This window comes from Oryzias latipes, chromosome 7 (assembly GCF_002234675.1).
Source record: "Oryzias latipes chromosome 7, ASM223467v1".
Lineage (NCBI taxonomy): Eukaryota > Metazoa > Chordata > Actinopteri > Beloniformes > Adrianichthyidae > Oryzias > Oryzias latipes.
In genome coordinates this window covers 23,790,544-23,812,392 of record NC_019865.2, presented here as the reverse complement: position 1 = coordinate 23,812,392, position 21,849 = coordinate 23,790,544, and the positions used below count along the sequence as shown (strand labels likewise).

Below are 21,849 nucleotides of genomic sequence, written 5' to 3'. Positions count from 1 at the left end.
TTTCAGTCTATCAGTTTAATCAACGGATTTGTGACTGAAAAAAAGAGGTTTTGTATTATTTGATGGGTAAACAATCATTTTCCTAGAGTTTAAAATGTTTTTAAAGGCATTTTCTGGACAAAAAATATCACCAGACTGTTTAAAAAATTGCTAATTTTACAGTTTGTATCGATGTCATCACATTTTTCATCTCACATCTAATTATATATTTGGTTCTGTTCTTAAAAAAGGGCCGGTATAGTACTTTTATGAGCTTAATACTTATAATAAATGGCAACTATGTATTATAAGTATCTATAAGTACTCAGAAAGACCTCCCTTCTCTGTCTTTGCTGCCAAAAATGTAGCATTCATCAGTTCCAGATCCAGCAAAATGCTCCACAGTGCCCTCTGGTGCCGTTTTACAGAACAACACAAAAGTATCAGGTGTTGTAATGTGACATCGTCACTCCTGAACTCCACCATGCTGTTGATCTCACAAACAAACTTTCCTTTAACACTGGAGTAGTTGGTGGGCAACAGCAATCAACCACATGGTGACCTCATGTTGGGTTTGTGAGCTCGGTGTAAACACTCTACAGGCACAGAGAAGGTTTCCTCTGCTTTAGATCAACGCAGAACCACAAATTCTCCCTGTGATCCAAAGGGTTGAGATCCATTCACTACACGTCTTTGGTTCAGACAAGCCGTCCTAAAATTTTCAGACTAAATTGAGGCTCCAGCTACTGCTTCATTGCGTTTGAACCACTCCTCACTAGAGTGCTTGAAATGGTGGTTAGCATTTCAGCTGCAGCCCTTCTGGCCTTTTTTTGCTCCGACTTTGCCAAAACCATTAATACTGATTCCTCTTCTTTGTCTTTTTCAATTTGGGAATTATATTATTATATGACATTATATGACATAAATAAAAAAAGATAACAGTGTTGTTGGGTCCTGAGAAGGAAGTTGACAGCTGGCAGATTTGGCTTCCAAAAAATAAAAACAAAAAAAACAGCATCACATCCTGGTGATTTGAAGTCTTTAGAAAAGCTTACAACCCAATATTGCATCTTTGTGTCTTCCAGACTGAGTGGTCTCAGCAGTCAGCTATGTGTATACAGATGAACTCCTGAATGCATTTCCTGTACTGCTGCTCAGTGGGGCTGCTGATTGGATAATGACCTGGTTGTCCGCAGGGTCCCTCCGACTCTCGCATCTCATCGTTCATCTTGGCCAGACGCAACCTAAAGCAACGCGGAAACCGAGAGGAGGAGCAGAGTGAAGCATCGAAGCAGAACTGAATTCTTCCGGGTGAATGTGAGGGAACGTACAGCGTGACGATATCGGCGTTGGCTTGCTGCACAGCGATACTCAGAGGGTCCTGGCCTTCTTCATCGCCGTCGTTCTGCGTGGCTCCCCTCTTCAGGAACAAACACACTTGTCTGCAAAACAAACCCAACAAAAAAAAGTTGAGATTGTCTTTTTTTAACCAAACAATAAAAAGCAGAATTCCGTCTTCATTTCTTGATTGTGATTCCAGCCAAAGACTAAAGGAGTCTCACACACTTAGAACCACAGATGCAGCAACCAATCAGAACACTTCGCTCGCAAAATGCAGGACTGCTTGTGGTTCCTAGAATTAGTAAAAGTACGGTTGGAGGTAGAGCGTTTAGCCACCAAGCCCCTGTCTTATGGAATAAACTCCCAGCTCATGTAAGAGAGACCGACTCAGTTTCTACATTCAAAGCTAGACTGAAAACATTCCTCTTTGGACAGGCTTATTGTCAGACTAGTTAGTATTCAGATATTATTTAACTTAATGTTAGTTTGTTTAAATTAAACTTAATAATAACTATTTTTTTTAAAAGGCTGCTAGAAGTTGAAGCTGGGGTAACTATGGTGCACTGGGGTTCTGTCCTCTTTCCTGTTTTTACTTCTACCCTTCCTCTCCTCTATTCTTGATCATAATTTATCATTTAGTTCTCCATGCCTCTGTTTGGTGCAGTGCGATTCATGTATTGTCACTCTTTCCCTCTCCCCTCCTGGGGAGTGGGAGTGCTTCCAGACTCCAGTTGGCTCATCCGTGCTCCAGTTCCTGACCGTTTACCTCGCCTTTGCTCCTGCTCCTACACCTGGCTGTGGATCCTGCCTCTGGCTCATCTCTGGCTCGTCTCTGCTCTGTACCTGACCGAGTACCTCGTCTCTGCTCCTGCTCCTACACCTGGCTGTGGATCCTGTCTCCGGCTCGACTCGCGCCTTTGACTGTCCCCACAACCACGGCTGGATGAAGCTCGTCTGCTGGACTTTTATATATGTAGTTGTAGATTTAGATAAGTTAATTCTTCTCTAAGAGTTCTGGTAAATCGCCTGTCCGTCCTGGGGGAGGATCCCTCCTTCATGTGGGCACCCCTGAGGTTTCTTCGTTTTTTCCGGAATCCGTTTTTTTTGGGAGTTTTTCCTTACCGCGAAGGGGGGTCTAAGGGCAGGGATGCCAGTATAGCTTAGTCAGTTCGTTAGTTCATTTTAGTATTTTTCTATTGAACTCTTTGTATTCGTGATCCTTTTGATTTCATGTTTTACTTCGAAGCCCATCGAGACGACTGTTGTTGTGATTTTGGGCTATACAAATAAAATTGAATTGAATTGAATTGAATTGAACAGCCCTGAGTGGCTCCTGACTCACCCCGTGTGTCCCAGATGCGTGGCGTGATGCAATGGGCCTCGCCCCCTCGCGTCTCTTTGGTTGACGTCGGCGGCATTCTGGAGCAGCAACTCGCAGGCGACCAGTGAACCCTAAGATGAAGATATCGATCATGCAAAGGGTGAAGCTACGCTCACGCTAGCCTCAGCGGCGCGCGACCCAGTGCCCAATTTTTTATGAAAAGTCCGTGTGAACACGAGCACGTGAGCGTTTCCGGCTTCCAAAACTCTCATGTTCGGCCATCGTTAAACACGTTTTTTTATGGACCATTTTAGGCGCAAGATGTGGGATCAGTGAAAAGTAAGCCAGTTGAACAAATAAAACGAGGATGTATGTAGATGAGGCAAACTGAATGCATTCTGTACAAAAGACACGGCACAGAGGAGACTGACTGACAAAAACAATACCCAATCAGCACACAAAACACACTGCACTGGTAACCCTTGTGCTATCCTAAGCACTTTACCATTGGGAGTTGGGTCATCTAGACCCACTAGACAGTGTGCTGAACCTTTTTTCTTCAATGGTTTGTGATCCTCACTGGTGTCCATGAATTACATGAAATCTTTCCACCTTTATCCACCTTTGTCATGGTAGGGAGAACACGTCAATGTAAGGGTGGGGTCATCTAAGATAGCACAAGGGTTAAGAGAACGTGAAAGGTGAACTTAAGTTACATTTTTATGTTGATTGTATTGTATCTTATCTCTCACTGAAAGCGTATCTATTAGCTATAGGTCCCAGTGGCATCCCTCGTTTCTGGTTGCGTTTTGTGGAGCGCCTCACCCCGATCACGGCCTGTATGAGGGCCGTCTTTCCTTCGTCCTCGTCGTTGGCTGCGTTAACATCCGCCCCGTGGGCGAGTGCTTCCGCCATGAGCGGCAGGTTCCGAGCCTTGGAGGCTTTGTAGAGCAGCTCCCCGGGATGGAGCTCCCTCGTGTCCTCCGGGTCGCACGTCTCTGACTCCGCCTCCAGTTCGGCCTCGCCGCTCGAGTCCTCCGACACTTCATCCTCTGCAGAATTCGCAGAAGAGCCTCTCGTGTCAGACTAACGACGGCGGGTAAACCGATCTCTCAGAGATGGAAGAACTCACCCTCCTCCGCGACTCGGCCCACCACGGAGCCGGACACCAGGATGTCCGTGCTGCCGTCCGTGCTGCCGCCCAAGCCGCTGTCACTGCTCAAACCTGCCGGACCACATGGACATGTTAGGCATGCTAGCCCACTCTTACAGAAGTGAAGCTGGGAAATGTGCTTTCAAACTGCAAAACAGTAGCTTACTTCGAGGTCCAGATCCAGTATCAAAGTAGGAAAAGAGAGAATCCAGCTCATCTGGACAAAACAGCGACTCTCGTCTGAACTTAGCAGCTGCTGAGAAGACAAATGATCCACATTAGCTTAAAGAGACAAACCATCAGAGCATCAGGACGTCATCATTTATTAGTCCAACTGCTTTGTTTCCCCTCCATCGCCTGACGCACCTGCAGAGAGGGTGGAGGGAGACGTGCTGCCGTGCTCCTGCTGGTATCGACGCCGCGTTTTGGACACAGCCGTGGCGCTGTTGTGCCGGCGACACTTCTTCACGCTCCACCGCCGCTCCCGCTTCCTCTCTCCGTTGATGAGGACCGCTGTGGAGCCCAGCTTCTTGAGGAATTTCCTCTCCACGTACTTTGCCTTGATCCAGGCCTCTTTCTCTTGCCTGGACAGATGGGCGGCAGATTTGAACCCTTTCAGAAGTAGCCTTGAACAGCAGATTTAACAGGAAAACAGAGAAAGGCACCTTGAACTGGAAGGAAACGGTTTCTTCAGGCCTTGCTCTTGACACGACCCTTCGTAGATGTGGTTGATGACGCTGTTTCCAAGCTCACACATCAACTATAAGATAAAACAAAACGGAAATATCTTGTTGTAGTCAAAACTTCTAAGAAAAGTTGGACACAAATTAGTTTTTGTGTCAGTCGAGAGGGTCTTTGCCTTAAACAGTTGGCAGTTTTATATGATGTTTACGCATTAATACCTGTTATACTCGCTCAGGCTGAAACCAGTTTAGCTTAAAATCTGTATTTCAATAACAAAAAGTCTTTTAATGTTTTTTCTTTTGACTACTTGTATGCTATAGATTTAAAGGCGATAAAACAAGAATGTCAGCTGAATCAAAAGATGCCTGATCTGCATATTTGATGAGTGAATGCAGTAATTTTTACATTTTTGCGTTTTTTTTTATCATCCTTACAGCAATAGATTTATAGAAATCCTTTCTTTTATTTTCCTTATATTTGTCTTCATACGATGGATTTTTTTATGACTAACACAGGTCGGCAGCCTGAACCTCTCAAAGAGCCATTTGGATCCGTTTCCCACTGACATGAAAGCACAGGGAGCCACAACACTATGATGTTAGAAAATATGGTTTTGCCGATATATAACGATAGTTCATTTGACAAGACTTGTACTGATTCAAAATGTTGTCAGGATATTGATTTGATTATTTATTATAATTATATTTGTTATTTATGAGCGTGATGTTTCCTTCGATCTTTTGTCCATTTTCCACAACCTTGAATTGACTTTTCTGTCTGTCAAACACCCAGAGTTCAGATGAATGAGATGATAAAATACAAACAAATACATGAACAAATAAATTCACTTTGATGCAGACTCCTATCTATTTATTTATTTTCTTTACATCCAGTAAACCCAATAAAGTAAATTCATTTTATGGATGACAACTATTTTTTTTTAGAAAACTGCTGTTAGTTTGTCTGGAATCATAAGTGGTGACTCTAAGCCCCGCCCCTGCCTCTCTACCTGTTTGTTGTTTTCCCCCACGTCCAACCCCCCCCTCCAGCGTGTTCTACACAGCGAAACATACGGTCATCATAGCAGCAAGGTGAGAGAATGGTAGGGGCGCCCTAAACGCCCCTAAACCATTTATATATATATATATATATATATATTAGGGCTGCACGATATGAGGAAAACTTGCGATATGCGATATTAGTGATCAATATTGCGATAACGATAAATTTTCGGTAAATAAAAAAATAGAAAAATAAATAAAAACATCATTCCCATTTCATTGCAATAGTTTAAAAATTATACTCCAAATGACCCTCATCGACATAGGGGACAAACGTCAGGGTGGCTAACCCTGGTCCTCAAGAGCCTCAACCCTGTCTGTTTTCCAATTCTCCCTAGACTGCTCAATAATGATAACCAAAATCAGGTGTGTTCAGTCAATCAGGATGAAATCGCTTGAGTCAGCCAATCAACAGCAAGCTGGTTAAGGAGAGCTGGAAAACAGGCAGGGTTGAGGCTCTTCAGGACCAGGGTTAACATAATAGGCCTCCATCTGATTGGTCAACAATGGGAAGGCGTCCATCTGATTGGTCAAAGCATAAAGGGATTTATTTGATTCGTTAAATGCTTCAAGCTGCTAGAAGATTGTTTTAACACATTTTGGGTTTGCGATTTATTGCGATATTAGCCGTCTTTTGCGATATGCATATTGCAGAGCTGGATATTGCGATAACGATAAATTTGCAGTATATTGTGCAGGCCTATATATATATATATATATATATATATATATATATATATATATATATATATATATATATATATATATATATATATATATATATATATATATATATATATATATATATATATATATATATAATCATTAGTCGCAGGATATATATATATAAAATATTAAAGTGGACTGAGAACAAGTTTACCTTTAACAATTCTGGTTCCCATGAGTCCAGCGTCAGTGAACGCACCTTTGAACAATGAACTCCAAGACTCCTGCAACAACAAACACATAAAGGATTAAAAAAAAATGGAAAAAAAACCTGCATTCCTATGTTTTGGAAAGAGGAAGTTGAACACATGGGATAATGCACTGTAGTATGGTGCCATGACCTGATTTGAATACCCAAAAGTGGAATTTCAGGCCTCCAAAGTCATGCAAATTACGGTCTGGTATCCAGGCAACAGTTTCATGTCGGAAACTGCCTGCTTTGTCTGACTGGGCTGTGAGAGGACCAAAGAGGGAGCATGAATATTCAACCGGTGGAGAAACAGGCTCCGAGATGAGCTCAGACAGGTTCCGAGCTCCGACTACAACCTAAAAGTACGCCACTTTTTTTTAAAATTTAAATACTGTTTGCCTGCGTGTGGCCCTCTGGAGCCGTGGCAACAAGTTTGAGAACAAGAATGCAGCCTTATGCAGAGACGTAGAGCCACAGACCTGTGTCCTCTTCCCCATCACAGAGTGCAAACCACTCCACCAGCTCTTGTTTCAGTGAAAACTCTCAAAGCCAGCCTCATCCAATCAGCAGCAGACTCTGCTTTAATCCGCCAGCAGGGTGTGCGGCGGAACGTGACCGCCTTCTTCAGAGGCTCAAAGCCGGAGTAACGATCAGCAGGCGCGTCCTGCTGTTTGGCGAGCCGTTGGCCTGGCGGCAGACGGCAATTAGATCCTTTCCTTAAATCTAATTAAACATATGCTGCTCGGTTTTTGCAGTCTAAATCTGCAAGCCGTCACATGCATGTCCTCACGTTTAGCTTCTAAAGGAGGAACTTTGATTAGAATGTGAGAGCAGCATCAACCCAGGCTGACTTTCTCACTGTAACACTTTCAAAGTTCATCTAGAATCATGTTTTTGAATTCTACACTGTCGGTTTAGTGTCACTTCTATTTTTAATGGTTTAGAAGAACCCATGTGTCCGTGACATGTTCAACATCTTGTGTATGTTTGATATTTAAAGTAGGATGGAGATGGGATCTTTTCTAAAATATCTGCTAAATTCCTTCACATGTATCCTCTTTTCTTTGAAATCACATTTTTTGTAAGCCTGATTTGCTGATATAGGGAAAAGCAGGCCCATATCATGGTACTTCCACAACAGTTTTTTTGTCCATATTTAAAACTGACTCGAGCTGAAAAGTAATATCTTTCTATTTCAAACCCCTGGGCTATTTATTAGGCTAAAAAAAATGTTTGTATTTATTAAAAAAAATCCTCACACATCTGTCTTCTGATGTATCTGTTGAGTGGATTTTTGTTACAGACTAGATGCAGCAAGTGGCTTCAATCTTTGCACACCAGCTCAGTTTTAGAAGTGTTGTTAGTCAGTATGTTAGAAATGCTGTTCTGACCAGTGTAGGTACCAAAAGTATTCGGCCTGCAATAACTGTTCGGGGTCCTTCGGGGTCCTGCGACTAATGATGACGTCACATTATGTGATTGGCTATCTGTTGGTCTGACGACTTTTAAGAGAGTTATTGGTCCCCAAGTTTCCACGCGAACACCGTTCTTCTTGAGAGCTAATACAGTTCAGAATACAGAAACCTAGATGACTTGTACGTGTAAATTTCTCACTATATATCACAAGGGGACTTATTTTAACTCCCCTATCAGCATATCATCTGTGGCCAGCTGTGGAGACGAGCAGAAAATTGGATTCAAGACATTTAGCATTTGTTTTAGTGCTAATTCTTTGTTTTTTGGTTGTTTTTTTGTTTCGATAACTAAAATAATACAATTGAACAAAAGAATAAGGCGTGTGTGCTGTGTTTTTTGTTGTTTTTGTAATTATTATATTAATGCTTTCAACGTGTCTTAAAAAGGAAATATAAACTTTGCAATAATAACTGTTCAAAACTGACATTTGAGCCAATTAAACCAGACTGCACACCATAAATAAACATTTTTCTTACAGTTATTCATTTACTCACATTAGAAAAACATGTTTAGATTGCCAATGTGTCTGCCTATTATACATTTGGTGTAACAAACCATTATGTCAGACACTACTAAAAATTCAAAATGGCATTATTAGTTATGAGGGAAACAAACTTTAGGTTACAAAATGAAACGTGAAACTAAAATATAGAGCAGATCTCGACACTATGTAGCTATGTAGTTTGTCCAAGCAGTGTTACCGTAGCGTGACATCATCATTAGTCGCAAGACCATGAACAGGACCCCGAAGAATTATTGCAGGCCGAATACCTTTGGTATCTACACCGTGACAGACTATGTTTCTATGGAGGATCAAACTTTATTGCAGAAGAACTGGTAAAGTACAAACTATCAGCATGTGGCTTGAAGGCTTTTATAGCCACAAGATAATCAACAACGTATGATCTAAAGTCATTCAAAGTCTTCTTATTTTTGTATCTAAACCACTAAAATAAAGTGTAACCACTTCAAGTTGTCACCTAAGTAAATGAGCTTAGGTGCGAATGCGCCTCTGCACTTCACCTGTGGATCCCTGAGCACTCGATGCACAGAAGGATGCCAAAGTTGATGGAGGCCCAGCGAGGGTCGGCCTGCCCGCAGTCGCAGCACTGCTCGTTTCCCGGCACGCATTGGATCCGCTGCAGGATGTTCTCTCCTCTGGTGCTGCGCTCCCGAGGCTCGCTGGCCGAATCGATGCTGCTGATGGACGGGGAGGCTGTCCTGTCCAGATGCTAAAGAAAAACAACAACGTTCAATGTATTGGCAGGATGTTACATAATGGAAAGAAAGCCATTAGAGGGGAAATGTGGCATGCTAGCCCTCAAATGAAGCAGAGCTTGATACACATTATTACCTAATAATTATTTGCTGAAAAATCCCTTTAAAAACAAAAAGTGTTTTTCTTAACAAAAGAAATTAACAAACTACATCAAAAGTTAAAAGTAATTATTGTTTTCTTTTTAAATTTACTGTTTATACTGAAGTCGTTTCTTTCAAATAATTGAATTCATGTAAAAACATCATTATTATATTTTCATTTATGTACCTTAAAAACCTGCAATGAATACTTTTCTAATTGGCTTTAGATAGAGTGGGTTTAGATTTCCGTTAATATGTGGATCAATTTGTCTGACTAAAGGAAAGTGTATATTTTTCATTTTAAATGAAATATTGCAAAGTGGTCTCAATCTCCTTTTCACCTATTAATAAACCAGGCAATAAAAATAAGAAACGTTTTCAGCAGAAATCCAACACAATTACCGTAGGATAAGGTTAGGAAAACTAAAAGAAAACTTGGTAAATAGAAAAATAAGCAGCCTGTGCTCGTTTTCTTCAGGAATACCAACTTACCTCGATGTAGCAGGAGTCTGGACTCTCCCTGTATGCTGATGCAATGCTAGCTTGGACCGCCTGAATCCACGCTTGTCTTAACTTTTCGGACTCAGCTTGTAGCATGCAGCTCCTGTACAGCACGATAAAACACTTCAAGATGACATGTTTCCCTTCGAAAGTTTTGTACAATATACTTTTATGCATCCATTTGCTGACAAACAACACTTGTAGATCATATAAATGTTCAGTTCCTTTCTCTAAAATGTCCTATTTTTCTTGCTAAGTGAAGAAAAAACTTTTTTTAATGGTTATCTTTGTGGTTTAGCATGCCAGCATCTGCTTGTAGCTATATTCTAGCATGCTACCGTTGCTCATGTTGTTCCTTCTAGTTCATTTTATTTTGTTTTATTTATCCTACTTATATGTATTTTTGTTTATTAATCTGCATACTAACCGTTTCCTTTTTTAACCATGCCGTGTTCTTTTTTAAATTTACATTTCTGCCATTGTGTCAAAATTCCCTCCCTTCTCACTGCTTATTGCCACATATTCGATGTTCACCATTTTTCCGTAGTCTACAAATCTGCAATTCCAAAATTTAGGATGTTGAAAATTTCCCAGAAGTCTGCAAAAAAACCTGACGTACATCCATGCTCACTATATTGGCAAATATTGACCACAATGCATCGCGTTTGATTGATCATTTGAAAACAAAAATGTACATTTACTTTTAACAAATCCTTCAAGTTTTCATCATCAGAACCCAGCGAATTCATAAGTAGTCTTCATCAACTGTTCATGCTTATTAGCTCCTTACTTTGGCAAATGTCATATTAGCCGTTTATCCCCTTTCATATTAGAGGAGTCCGCAACTACACCGATATATCACACGCTCTGTCTTTGACGTACCGTAACGCTTCCACCATTCACGCAATTAATGTGAATGAGCGGATTTTGATGTTTTGATTTCGATCGACTGCATAAGCACTTCACTACTGTAAAGTGTTGCATTGTGGGGCGAGGCTGCTTTTCCCCGCAACAGAACCCACTGGAACTACATAAATAGGTGAAGGTCGAAGAGCTATGGTAGAACATCAACACTGGAGCTAAAGCTATGGTGTTAAAGGGCTTGAAAAAAATAACGTAGTGAGCTTGTGTCCGAACTGCATCATAAACCAAGGTACTGGATTGTAAAGAACTATATGCCATCAGACTCTACAATTCATCTGGTGGCCATGTGTACATTTAAGAGTTTTGAGAGTTTTGCCTGTACATTTTTCTTCCCTGTACATTTTGTATTTATTTTATTTTATGGTGCTGCTACTACAACTGAATTTCCCTACGAGGATTAATAAAGTTGATCTTAATCTTAATATGGACTTTTAGGGATCAGGAAGTAGTGAGGGAATTCAGACATTACATGTTTAGCATGCAAAGTTTTCAGTTAGCAAAGGTGGATTATTAGGTTACAAAAAAATAATTCAATGTAGACTTTGTAAACATTAGCTAAAGATCAAAACAAAGATTTGAATGTAACATTTAAAATGTAAGCATACTATTTGTTGCTCTTCTTTTTTTAAAAATCATTTTATGGTATAGGCATGCTCTTGTTTTTGTGCTTCTTACTTGAAGGGAGACACAACCTCGAAGCAGAACCTTCTCTCAATGTCCTCCCAGGGTTTCACCGAGCACAGCCTCAGGTCCTCCACCACCACCGTGACGGAGTCCTGCCGAAGCAAACACAGTCCTGCTCCAGTCCACAGTCACAATGCAAGAAAAAAGCTGCTGCTTGATTCCATTTTATTACACAACTGAAATGCATTTCAGTTATTTCAAATACAAAACATGAAGTAGAAATACTTATCTTTTCTGAAACTTTTTAATATATCGGTAAGTAACTACGAGACAGTTGGACTTGCCTTGAACTTCTTCTGATACACCAGTTGACTGTTCTGTATGGAAAACCACCGCCTGATGAGAAAAAGGGGGAAATAAAATAATTATTACCCTCAGACAGAAAATTCCTGTTATGCTACGTTCACACCAGGCTCGGAAACACGCGTTCAAGCAGTCACTTCCACAGAAAAGTCTACGTAAAAATATGCGCGTTTCGGGCTTCTGCTTTCAAAACTTGCGTTTACGCATTGCTACGCCAGGCTTTACCTTTGTTGTATGGGCTCTACGAACAAAACGTGTGTTGAAGGTCAAACCAGTTGAAGGGAAGTGCCAACCATTTAAAAGGTTGATAACGAAGGACACATAAAAACGGAGGTTTGAGCCCGGCTGCAATCAAGTCAAGAACATTAAGCAGCTGAATTTGCACCACTTCAACACTTAGTACAGTGTGTGCTAGCATCGGGTAACAACAGTCCTGTGTGAACACCGTATGTCCGTTTAGCGCGTTCTTGAATGCACATGACGGAAACGTCTGTTAGACACTTAGCATCACCAACCCTCTGATGTTTCTTTTTGTAAAGCTTTTTAAAGTCTGACACAGATCCTTTAGCTCGCATCTGTCACTTCCTTTACCCTTCACTGCAGGTTCCAGCAGACATGAAGATTATCATCAACAGATTATTTAGGACACCACTTGTATTTAAAGATTCTTGGTTCTGTGTCTTTCATTTTTATTTTTGTACTTTGATTTTTGTTATTTTGAAAAATGCTTTTTGATTGGTTATGTTTTGGCTTAAATAGGGGAACGCCGAAAGAGACAGAAAAGCCTTAACAGCTTCAAATGATTGACAAATGACATTGTGTGTTCACCTGTTCCAGGTCTTGAAAGCGTTGCTGGCCCTTTTGAACAAATAGCCTTCCATCACCACACCATTGGGCGCGTCCACGTTGAACTCCACCTTTGAGTCGTCATAGGAGAAGTCCTAGAAGCCAACACACAAACGCCGCAGGTGAAAATCGTACCGTCCAAACCTCTCAGTGGGTGACACGCTTTCCCATCATAGCTGGACCGTCAGCACACGCCAACGGAATCAGCAACAATTGTGTGACCGTGCAGAAACGATCACGTGCCGGTCCACGTATGTAGGGACGTTTCACTTTGTCCTGATGCACCGAGGCATTTCATGACTCAGCTGATGTTAGCATGACACAGGCCGTTAAATACACAAAAGGTCAAGAATGAATTTAGTTTTTAGCACTTAATTTTAAAGTAAACGGCTGTTGTTCAAATAATATTACAAAATAAAAGTCTGCACCAAAACTATCACAATTAAAGCCTTTTTTAGTGTGTATTCAGACAGAGTTAAAAACTATTTTGACTAATTTTTATTGAACTAAACTTCAGTCATCACTTATTTTAGCAACAACAGCCTGTTTAAATGCTATATAGTCAAGGTATAATTAGAAATTGTTATATTTCGATATTATTTTTGACAACTAAGGTAAACAGCCTGTATTAAAACAATTGTAATTAATGTATTAAAAAGCTATATTTATATAAAAACTGTACATTTCCCCTACTAAATATTCATTTAAGTGATTATGTGATGTTAAATAAGAGATGATTATCAATAATCCTGAGAAACAGAATGTAAATCCACAGCTGATCCTGTGTCAGTGTCGATCAATATAACGATGGACAAAAAGTGCATCAACAATCATCACGACAGCTTTGATTCAGCATCCATATTGGCAGAAAACGTGCAGAAAGAAGCATCTAAAGTTATGCACCCACCGAGCTGTGGTCACGCCAGCAACAGAGCTTCATTTTCAAGCGCTTAACGTGCTTCAGCAGCATGGAGAACCCCCCCAAAAGTCCGAATCGGCACGGAGAAAACGGAAATGTCAGATCAGAAGCAGGTCTTCCTGCTAAAAGCTGCTGCAGCCCAGAGAGGAATTCCTGCACTGACGCGTCCTCCCCCCCCTCCTGCCACCGCCACCTGCCCACCGAACTATGAACCTCAGGATTACAGCTAATTACCATACAGCTGCCAAAGATTGGCCAACAACACGGAGCTGCACCTGACCCAAAAACACAGCCGGGCTGCTCTGACTCTGCAGGGCTTGCTAAGGCTTAACAAACCCCCTGAAGTGGGTGGGAGTTTTTGCCCCCATGGTGACCCAGAAGGAATGTCTCTGGCCCTCCGCCTCAACCAGCAAACGCGCAACATTTACAGCTGCCAGAAAAACTAAAGCTGAAATGCGGCTTACCTTCTGGAAACACCGAAACAAACTGAGCATCTCTCCGGCGAACGACAAGGATCATCTATTTTTCATCAAGGGACGTCACACAGGCAAAAAAAATAAAAAAGTGAACAAGTGTGAATTATTGAGCAGGCTTCAGAGCGGGCCAATCTCTGCGCCGCAGCAGAAGCAGGAAGGTGCGTCAGAACAGTCGCAGCCGAGCTCACTTCTTAGCAGTGATTACTAAATCTGCTCGTCAGTGCTCCTCCGTCACCTTCCGGGTCCTTCTGTGCCATCATCCCTGCAGAATTTGTCAAACGCCTGCCAGACATCTGCTCCTCTACCTTCCAGCTAATCCCCCATGGACCTGCTCAACCCAAGCTGCGCTTCCTCAACACCTTCTCCTCCAAGACGGACACATCCGGCCCACAGCTGACTGAGGTATTCCAAAAAGACCACAAATCATTGAAAAAGAAGATCTGCCGTCTGCGCTCCGGTGTTGACGGATCCGTCAAAGATATCAGTTCAAAAATATCTGGGCCATCTCAGGCTGATCACAGGAAGTTTGAAGACTTTCACTTATTCTGCTTTGAGAGGATCAAGAAAATCCACCAGAGAGAATAAATCAGCCAAGAAGATAGATTTATACAATTATATCAACTTTGTTCAGGAATCGTGACGCCACAAATATTCACAGTATTTTCATTGCACTTTGCATATTCATTTGTTTTATTGCCCCTAAAATGTCAGATATAGTCTCAAAGGTGAACATTTTTCACCGTAAGGGTTCCCCAAAAACTAAGAATCAACAAGAAACAACATGTAAACACAACCCACAACGTGCAAAAAAGTTAAAGGTGTTAACTAGATCTGAATGTTTTCCACATTGTATCTTGTTTACTGTCCCGTTAACTTGCATCAAAAGGATTTTTGACTATAAATGATTAAAAAAATGGCAGTTTATTGATAACATTGTAAAAAACAGAACCAGAACAGAAACCGTGTGGCATTTTAAACTTCTTTAGAGCTAATCAGCTCTGGTTGTAAGTGTTTAAGGAAAACTTCTGCCTGAATAAAGATCTAAAATAAAAAAGGAAACGTTTCTTTTTAATTTAGTTTGAAAACAGTTTATATCTTAAAGACTATGAAAAAATAGTGTTTTTAACATGTTCTGGTGGCATTTTTCTAGATGATGGATGACAAATATGAAGAAAAGTAAGCTCAAAATTGCATTCCTGATTATTTCTTAATTCGGATTTTAGTAAATCAGGAGCAGACAAAAACAAAAAAAACAGTTCTTATTTGTGATGTAAAAAATACACTGGGTGGGCCACACACCCCCTGCACTCCACTCTCAGTAGCGGGAAGGGGAAAGGGGGATGGGGTCGCTATGTGCCAACAGTCCTGCCCACAACTGCTGCTCTGCAGAAACTAGGTCCTAGAAAAACGACAAAGGTTTTTTTTAAATTTAGACTAAAAATCGCATAATCATGTTTAATGCTTTGAAAATAGATTAAAAGAGGATCAGAAGTAAAACTTTTGAATGCATTTAACGCTAAGCTTTGGGGTAAAAGCAGCAGCAGGTCACTGCAGAGCCACAGTGGAGGTGGATCTGGAGCTAAAGGCAGAGTTACTCTCTGAACAGCACTTCTCCATTAAAGCAGCATTTAAAAATGAATAACTTTGACGGCAGAAGATTTGACTCTGGTTTCCACTTGCTCTGACTGATGACTGGATGCCTCTCCTGTGCTCCTCTAGTTAGCATATTTTTACATGAACAAAGACCTTTATGGTGAAGCTGCATGAGAGCAGTTTTAGGATACGTGAGTTGTAAATTATGGAGAAATTTTTTTCCTTCTCGCAAATTTTAAATTAAACCATTGAAAGCCTTAAAAAACAGATATTTTGATGAAATCCCATTTGTGTTGTTGTGACTTTATTTCAAAAACATTTTATTGCTTTGCGTCAGTCACTTTTTTATCAATTACGTTTGTTTCATTGCAAAATGTCCTCAAATTCTGCCAGATTCTCTATATGTAATGTTTTTTCTCCACTTTTTACTAACTTTACTTTTTAACTTTTATAAAAGTGCAATTATATACGATACAAATCTTAGAACTTAAATATTTATACGGGACGATATTGATGTATAGAAGTATAGAGCAAGTAGAAAAAAGAATATTAGACACAAATAAAATTTTTCATGTCAAAAACTTTAGTAAAGTTTTCTACTCCTTAGAAAAGACTTTTAACACTTAAGTGAGACTTTTAGTACGTTTAAGTAAATTTATTATCTCTTCTAAAGTCAAGTGATTAATTTAGGATGCAAATGATGGATGAATGGATCCGGTTCTTGAAAAAAAGAGACATTCAAACAAAAAGCAGAGTACTGACCTGCAGGAGGGTCTGGAGGAAGACCAGGCCGTTGGAAACATACAAAAAAAAAAACAGAAAAGAAAACAGAGTTAGAGTCTTGTGCAGCAGAATGTCTTCACCCCCAATGATCTGATCATCTTTCAGGTCTGCAGCACCTCTCATCCCCTCTCCTGACTGGACTTCCACCACAGCAGAAACCCTCACGACAAGCTCCAGCTCGCGCCCTCACACGTTTACCACGACATGCTCCCCACCCCCCTGTCAGACTGTAAGGAGCGTCTCCCAGATCCATAACTGGCCACAGAGAAAACCACCACACTGCCTGGAGGGGAAACGTTAAGGGCGAGCGGTCTGACAGATGGCCGCTGATCCCGGGGTACAGGGGAGCCAGACACCAGCCCACCCAAATTAAGGCTTTGTGAATTATTAAACATGCTATCCGGTGTACAGACACGGATGCTGCTTGGATATGATGGGTCATGTGATACGTCCATTTTTTTTTTTTTTAATGTTCACACTGTGAACAGTTAAAACATGAATGCTCTTTGTCAGAAATTCAATTGCAGCTTCTAACCAGTGAGATGGATAAGCTCAAAACACTGTCAGGTGTTGAGCTTATGAGCTTCAATGCCTCATTTGTGAAGAATAGCAGAAAAAGTGTGTGGAGCAAAGGAAAATAGCCCCCTAAACAATAGTTTGAGTTACTGTTCCTATGGTTTCACACTGAGCAGTTTGGTCTAAAGTTGAAACTGCCCTTATATGGGTGGATACGGGCTGCATAATAGGCAGACCTGTACGCAGGTGGCCCTTCTGTGAGCCTGCTGTGAGCAACACGTCATGGCAAACACTGATGCAACATAAGTAAGGAGGAAGTAGGCGAGGCAAGGCGTGTCACACAGATTTTCCATTTTTTAACCCCCCAAATCTTGGGGACTGAGCAAAGAGAACAATTGTGCTGTTCATTTGATGAATGTGGGTTCCTTGAGTGCAGCCTGACTGTTAGAATTTAGGAAATGAGACAACCAGAGCGTAGTTGTGTGCACTACTTACATTATTCTAACAAATCCTAAATAATCCATGTACCACGCGCAGGATAATGGTACGTTCCATTTTCTAAAGCCGCGTGGAGGACTGTGGGCTGCAGCCTGCAGACCACCACTGACATCTACGAGACCAGATGCAGGAAACGAGCGGCCCGCACCCTGAAAGACCCCACTCACCCCTCTGTTCTCCCTGCTCCCCTCAGGCAGGAGGCCCCCCACGGACAACTTGCTAAATCTCTGTGCAATAACTATAGGACGGTGCAATAATCATGGGAATTATTACTGTTATATATTCTCCTCTGTGCAATATTCAATAGAAATCATAATTTATCACATTGATATGTCTCTTCCTGTCTTTCACTGTAAACGCCTGGCCTGGGACCAGAGAAACAAATTTCGTATTATCCCTGTGAAGAAATGACAATACAAGAATCCTGAATTTTAATGAAGTCTCTTGAGGTGGCCGTACGAGCCTCAAGGGGACAGCAAGACACACCTGAGCTCCTTTTAAGATGCGGTCGCTCTTCTCTACAAACAACCCTTCAAGGGCCCAAACAACCCAAAAACCCACGGCACTCGTACAGTTGAACCCCTGGTTTGGGTCCATGTCTAAGACTTAAGCTAACAGGTCATCCAATCACTTAATATTTAATTTATGGAAGCATAAATTTAAAAAAAATGTCCACAATAAAACACATTTCTTCCCACCTCCTAAGGGCCGGTTTATATGCTAACGGGATTTCTAATGGCTCAGGTGGGATCGGTCGCAGGGCCATCGGAGCGGGATCGCCCGATCGCTGGGAAACATGACACCTGCTGATGACATCAGCCACGACTGTAAATTTTTGGCCGTAGTGCAAATCGCCTCATTTAACTTGAATTTGAGCAAGCGATGACGAAATAAATTCTGTCCAGAAAAGTGTCTTTTTAACACTGAGGATGATGAAAACGTAACGGAAGAAGTAAAAAAAAACAACCTAGATTTACAAATGGATAGAAAATAGAGCAAGTAACTGGAAAGATTTATCCTTATATCTCTTATGTTGCAGCACTGAAGAATGCAATTTTCTTTTACTTTTTATTTACCATGATTTAACTCAGCCTGACAATACATAAAAACACTAGATATCATCCAACAGTGTTTTTCATCTCATATCTTAGTATAGATTTATACATGCAAACACTTAAAACGTTTATTTCGGCAGCACAGAGCTTTTTTCTTATCTCAACAAGCACTTTTTATTGGCAAACACTGTTTAAATTCACTAATTATATTGATATAGTGATAAAATAAGTAATTCATGTCTCATAAGCCAATTCTAGAGTACACCAAACCAAAAAGAAATTCATATGTTTTACATGGAGTCCTTTGGAATTGACAAAAATGGTTAAAAAAAAACTATTTGTTGCATTAAAATTCATTCCAGCAGTTTTTTTTACATTCTTTTCAGCCTCTATTATTCTTTCAGTACACATTGAAAATAAAATGTTTCAAATAGAAAGCTGCTTTTCTTCCATCATCTACTTTGATGGTTTCGATCCACTCAGACAGAAATATTTGCAGTCAGCACTTTGAAGGTCTGCTAAGGCTCCGACTTGTGCTGACGGCTGCCATCCTCAGACGTCCGCAGCATGGATTAGGAAAAACACTTAGTTCCACCTGATTTACAGCTTATCAATGTGTGGCTTTTGTTAGGGAGATTAATCAAACACCTCCGAGCTGCGCGGGTCTAATCCCTCCCCAGTCACGACAGAAGGACCGAGCGGCAAAACAGACCGCCGTTTATTTACTTAGACTTCATAAAGCAAGAGACGCGCCGTGATCAGGGGAGATAAAGCTCTGCCAAGGCCTGGACAAAAAACGTTTTTAAATTAGAGAAAGAAAATGTTGAAAAAATGTAAGAATTGGGATCATACTGACTTTTGGGAAGATCAAATTGATTGCGATAAAACTACAAAAATACAGACATGTCCCTCATTACTACAAAAATGAACCAAAAAGGCAAAGTACCACATCATGTTACAATAGCAGAAACGGAACAACTTATTTTCTCCTTGTTTTCTTTAAACATGCAGAAAAGTGAGATAAAAAACAAGAAAGCCGTGCTTTGACAAATCTGACTTTATATAATCATATAAACTACTGAAAAGTAAAGAATTTCTGTTGGATTTTATGCGTGAATATTGTCATCTGACTTTAGTTAAATGACAGGAGATTACCATCAAATGGACAAACTGGACAAATTTTATTTTTTTTACTAAGTGACACAACAGTTTTTATACTTTTAATATATATTTATATTATTATACATATATTATATATTTATATATATATGATATCACAGCTTACCCTCTGCTGGATGGTGGCGTGTTTGTGCTCCATCTCCCTCTTCTCCATTGCCGAATCGATCACCAGCTGATCCAGCTGAAAGGCACAAAGGGGGACATGTCTGACGTGTGCTGGACGACGGACAGTGACGCTGCAGAGCCTGAATGATTGGCAGCAGCTGGCCCTGAATCCTTTTTCCACAGCCGCCAATCAGTCGCTGGCTAACGAAGGATTCAGTGCTGCAGTGAAAACCGGACTGCCGCACAGCCAAACGGTGCACACGAGCGGGACTTCATAGTTCTCTAACCTGCTCGTACATCTAGTTTCCACCATCTTTGTTCTTTAATCTTTGCAATAGTTCTTAGAGTCCACTTCCTGTTCCAGTTCTGAGGGCAGACTCCTTCCCTATCTGGAAAACTATGAGGTCAGAGAATGACCTTTGTGACCCAGTCATCCCTTTGCTTTATGCTACTTTCTAGATGGTTTTTCCTCACCGTCCTCGTCGTAATGCCTTCCTGTGTCTGCTCTTCTTCTTTTCCATGACAGAATGTCGTTGTTGCGGTCATGAACTCCTCTCTCGTCTTTAAACAGATGTTCCAAGGAGTTTTCCTTCTTCTCTTTTTTAACCCCTGTGACCCAAACTGATCACAGACGCAGATGGTCGTCCTTACTGTTCTGCTGGAGCTTCCTCCCATTGATTGTATGTGAGAACTGGACTGAGTGACCCCTCCCCCCTCCTCCTCCCTTGCATTTCACATAGGGAATACCTGCTGGTTCAAAGAAGCCAAAATCCCACCGACTTCTATAGAGAAATAAACAAAATAACCATTCTTGTTCTGCTACCTTTTTTTTTCTTCTTCATTTTTTCTGTATTTCAAGTTATTAAAGTTATAAACCGACCAATCAGATGCCTCAGTAAAAGTATGTGGCCTCACGCTGACAGATTCTCCCAAGCCTGCTTGCAAATTGCAGGGGTGTGGAGTTTCACCAAGCTCACTCCTGATTGGCGATTGTGGTTGTCGTAGAAACGATGACTCAGACTGACTCAGACCAATCGTTTCTAGCTCACAATGTCTGCCTCCAACATGGCGGTGACGGACCTGACCTCATGTGGTTGGAGCCAGAAGCACAGTAAGCCATTTTCACTACAGTAGTCATATTTGGTTTGTTCCTCACGGCAGGACACACCGGATTTTAAGATGGACCATCAATGAATGGTCAATTTCTGAACTTAATGTCATAAACAAGGCGCCAGATGAACTATAGGTCCCATTACGCAAGATGAAACAGTCAAAGTTAAGTTTGTACGTCAGTCGGACTTCATTAGCTGCGCTTACAGTCATTCTAATTCTTGTTTGGGACACATTAGAAGCGTTAGCGTATTCACAATTCCTGTAACCTCGTTTGTAACTACGCTAACTCCCAACCTTCTTAGTAACACTTAAAAAAAACACAGTCTGACACTGCTGTGCGCAAGTCGCATTTACATATTTACAATGACCTTGCTCGCAAAGCATAAGAAAACCAGACAGACATTTTGACCGAGCGCCGTGTGCCTCTCAAAACTGATTCAATGTCAGTAAATACAACCAGAGTTAATCCATGTATAGAGCACTCCGAATTCTAAGGCGTACTGTCGTTTAAAAAAAAAAAAAGGTTTTTAAGTACGCCTTATATTGAGGAAATAGAGTACGGTACAATTAATAGATACACCTTATTCTTTTTTTAAACATGGAGTCATGTCTTAGCTGCCCAGTTGCATGCTGGGTATTAGAGATTGAAAATTCACCTCTGCTGCCAGTTTCTTCATGTAGGGGTCGATCTCATGCAGCAGGTTGAAGCCCTGCTGGAACAGCGAGTACTGGGCGTGCATGAAGGACAACATCTGAGCGGGAAGCACAAATCAGTTTAGCCTCTGTGCACGCACAATTCATGGAAACACAACAGCAGCAGGAGAGTCAAAGACTCACTGCATCAAGGATCTCGAACTTCTTCTTCGCTTGAAGGACATTGATCTGCAGAGAAAACAAAGCGATGAAACAGAGAAATGGATGCACTCAAAAGGGCTTCATGCATGGCGCCGTGCTGAAAAGCCATCTCAATTTCTTGTTTTATTTTGCATTTGTTTTCTATTGTGTATTTTATTATGAGATGGGTTTGTGTGATTTCCTGTTTTGCTTCTGGTCGAGGAGCGATA

The 21,849-nt window shown here is 41.0% G+C and overlaps 1 protein-coding gene across 2 annotated transcripts in view; it reads right to left on the bottom strand.

Annotated features, from left to right (window-relative positions):
• The window catches only part of LOC101161486 (arf-GAP with coiled-coil, ANK repeat and PH domain-containing protein 3), a 79,587-nt gene that overhangs the window by 7,048 nt on the left and 50,690 nt on the right, over positions 1–21,849 (bottom strand). Inside the window, exons 7-24 of one of the 2 annotated variants that reach the window (XM_023956872.1) lie at positions 21,623–21,667; positions 21,442–21,537; positions 19,674–19,748; positions 16,299–16,310; positions 12,531–12,643; positions 11,684–11,735; positions 11,391–11,491; positions 9,783–9,894; positions 8,955–9,163; positions 6,420–6,489; positions 4,460–4,554; positions 4,161–4,378; positions 3,961–4,050; positions 3,774–3,866; positions 3,467–3,693; positions 2,663–2,772; positions 1,311–1,421; positions 1,162–1,223 (exon numbers count right to left, since the gene is read on the bottom strand). In XM_023956872.1, the coding sequence (XP_023812640.1) occupies positions 1,162–1,223; positions 1,311–1,421; positions 2,663–2,772; positions 3,467–3,693; positions 3,774–3,866; positions 3,961–4,050; positions 4,161–4,378; positions 4,460–4,554; positions 6,420–6,489; positions 8,955–9,163; positions 9,783–9,894; positions 11,391–11,491; positions 11,684–11,735; positions 12,531–12,643; positions 16,299–16,310; positions 19,674–19,748; positions 21,442–21,537; positions 21,623–21,667 (1,891 nt within the window). The remainder of the gene's footprint in view (positions 1–1,161; positions 1,224–1,310; positions 1,422–2,662; positions 2,773–3,466; positions 3,694–3,773; positions 3,867–3,960; positions 4,051–4,160; positions 4,379–4,459; positions 4,555–6,419; positions 6,490–8,954; positions 9,164–9,782; positions 9,895–11,390; positions 11,492–11,683; positions 11,736–12,530; positions 12,644–16,298; positions 16,311–19,673; positions 19,749–21,441; positions 21,538–21,622; positions 21,668–21,849) is intronic. The other variant, XM_023956873.1, reaches the window with a different exon arrangement.